We start from the raw sequence: 971 nt of genomic DNA, 5'->3' as shown, positions 1-971 counted from the left end.
TAGCGGCTGCCTTCTCGTGGGTGATCACCGTGTCCTTCCCAATCTTCTGGAGAATCTGGGCCGTTGAATTGAAGCGTTAATCCGAGGCATTTGCTGCGAACGTTGCTCGGAGTTTCGTAGGAGTGATTACGGGGAGAAAGATTGAAACGAGGGGCTTCATCCCAGAGCAACAGCATTCCATGGGGAAGGTGTTGCTGTTATTCCAGAAAAGCTATGGAATTGGGAAGTGCTTTTCCCTGCCCGTAGGGCTATGTCTCCTCCTGTAACGGCAGCGGAGCAGAGCTGGCCCGGTACCCCCGGTCCCACAGCCCCCCCAGCTCACTGCCGTGGCAGCCGTGCCCTTACACGCTCCACAGCGGGGAGCGGACGGCGCAAATCCTGGCCTCTCCGTTCCCAAAGAATGGGTGGGCAAACGGCCGTGTCCCTGCTGTGACGGACAGAGCGATTATTCGGCCCGTCCAGCGCCGCTCGGAGCAGGCTCCCACCTTGACTTCTTGGACGCTGGGATTCCAGTCTCCCATCTGCTCCATGTTATCCACCAGCTCGCCGTACACCGCGTCCAGGGGCTGGTCCACCACCACCTCCAGCCGGAACACCTTGCCCACGTCCGGGAGCACCTTGCTCAGCACTTGGTCTCCATTGCCCTGGCGAGGGGAGAGGCAGGATTAATAGCCCGGATTGTTATGGGAGGGGGGGGGGGGGCGGCGGCGGGTTTTTTTTCCCCTACCGCCACCGTCTCTGTCTTCCAGCCGTCCTGGTTCCCAAGGATGCTGAGGGATTTCTGGAGGGCTTCCTCTCCTTGCTTGATGTAAGACATTTCCACCTCGCTGAAGGGCTTCTCCTCCAGCCTCGAGCCTGCCCGGCATCAGACAAGAGCAGGAGTGAGCGGAGAGAGGGACTAACACGCTGTCAGCCCAGCCAGGACCAGGGGGGACGGGGTGAGAGGGAAAGGCGGAGAAGGGGGCGGGGCG

At 61.0% G+C, this 971-nt stretch overlaps 1 protein-coding gene across 1 annotated transcript in view; it reads right to left on the bottom strand.

The window, feature by feature from the left end:
- Nucleotides 1-971, bottom strand: part of STAR (steroidogenic acute regulatory protein) — a gene marked incomplete at its 5' end in the record, with an annotated part of 1,570 nt that overhangs the window by 125 nt on the left and 474 nt on the right. Inside the window, 3 exons of the mRNA XM_010159757.1 lie at nucleotides 1-55; nucleotides 486-644; nucleotides 728-855. The exon at nucleotides 1-55 is cut by the window's left edge and continues 125 nt beyond it. Coding sequence (XP_010158059.1) covers nucleotides 1-55; nucleotides 486-644; nucleotides 728-855 — 342 coding nt within the window. The remainder of the gene's footprint in view (nucleotides 56-485; nucleotides 645-727; nucleotides 856-971) is intronic.

This window comes from Eurypyga helias, unplaced genomic scaffold (genome assembly GCF_000690775.1).
Source record: "Eurypyga helias isolate BGI_N326 unplaced genomic scaffold, ASM69077v1 scaffold21709, whole genome shotgun sequence".
Classification (NCBI taxonomy): Eukaryota; Metazoa; Chordata; class Aves; order Eurypygiformes; family Eurypygidae; genus Eurypyga; species Eurypyga helias.
This window is presented reverse-complemented; position numbering and strand designations above follow the sequence as displayed.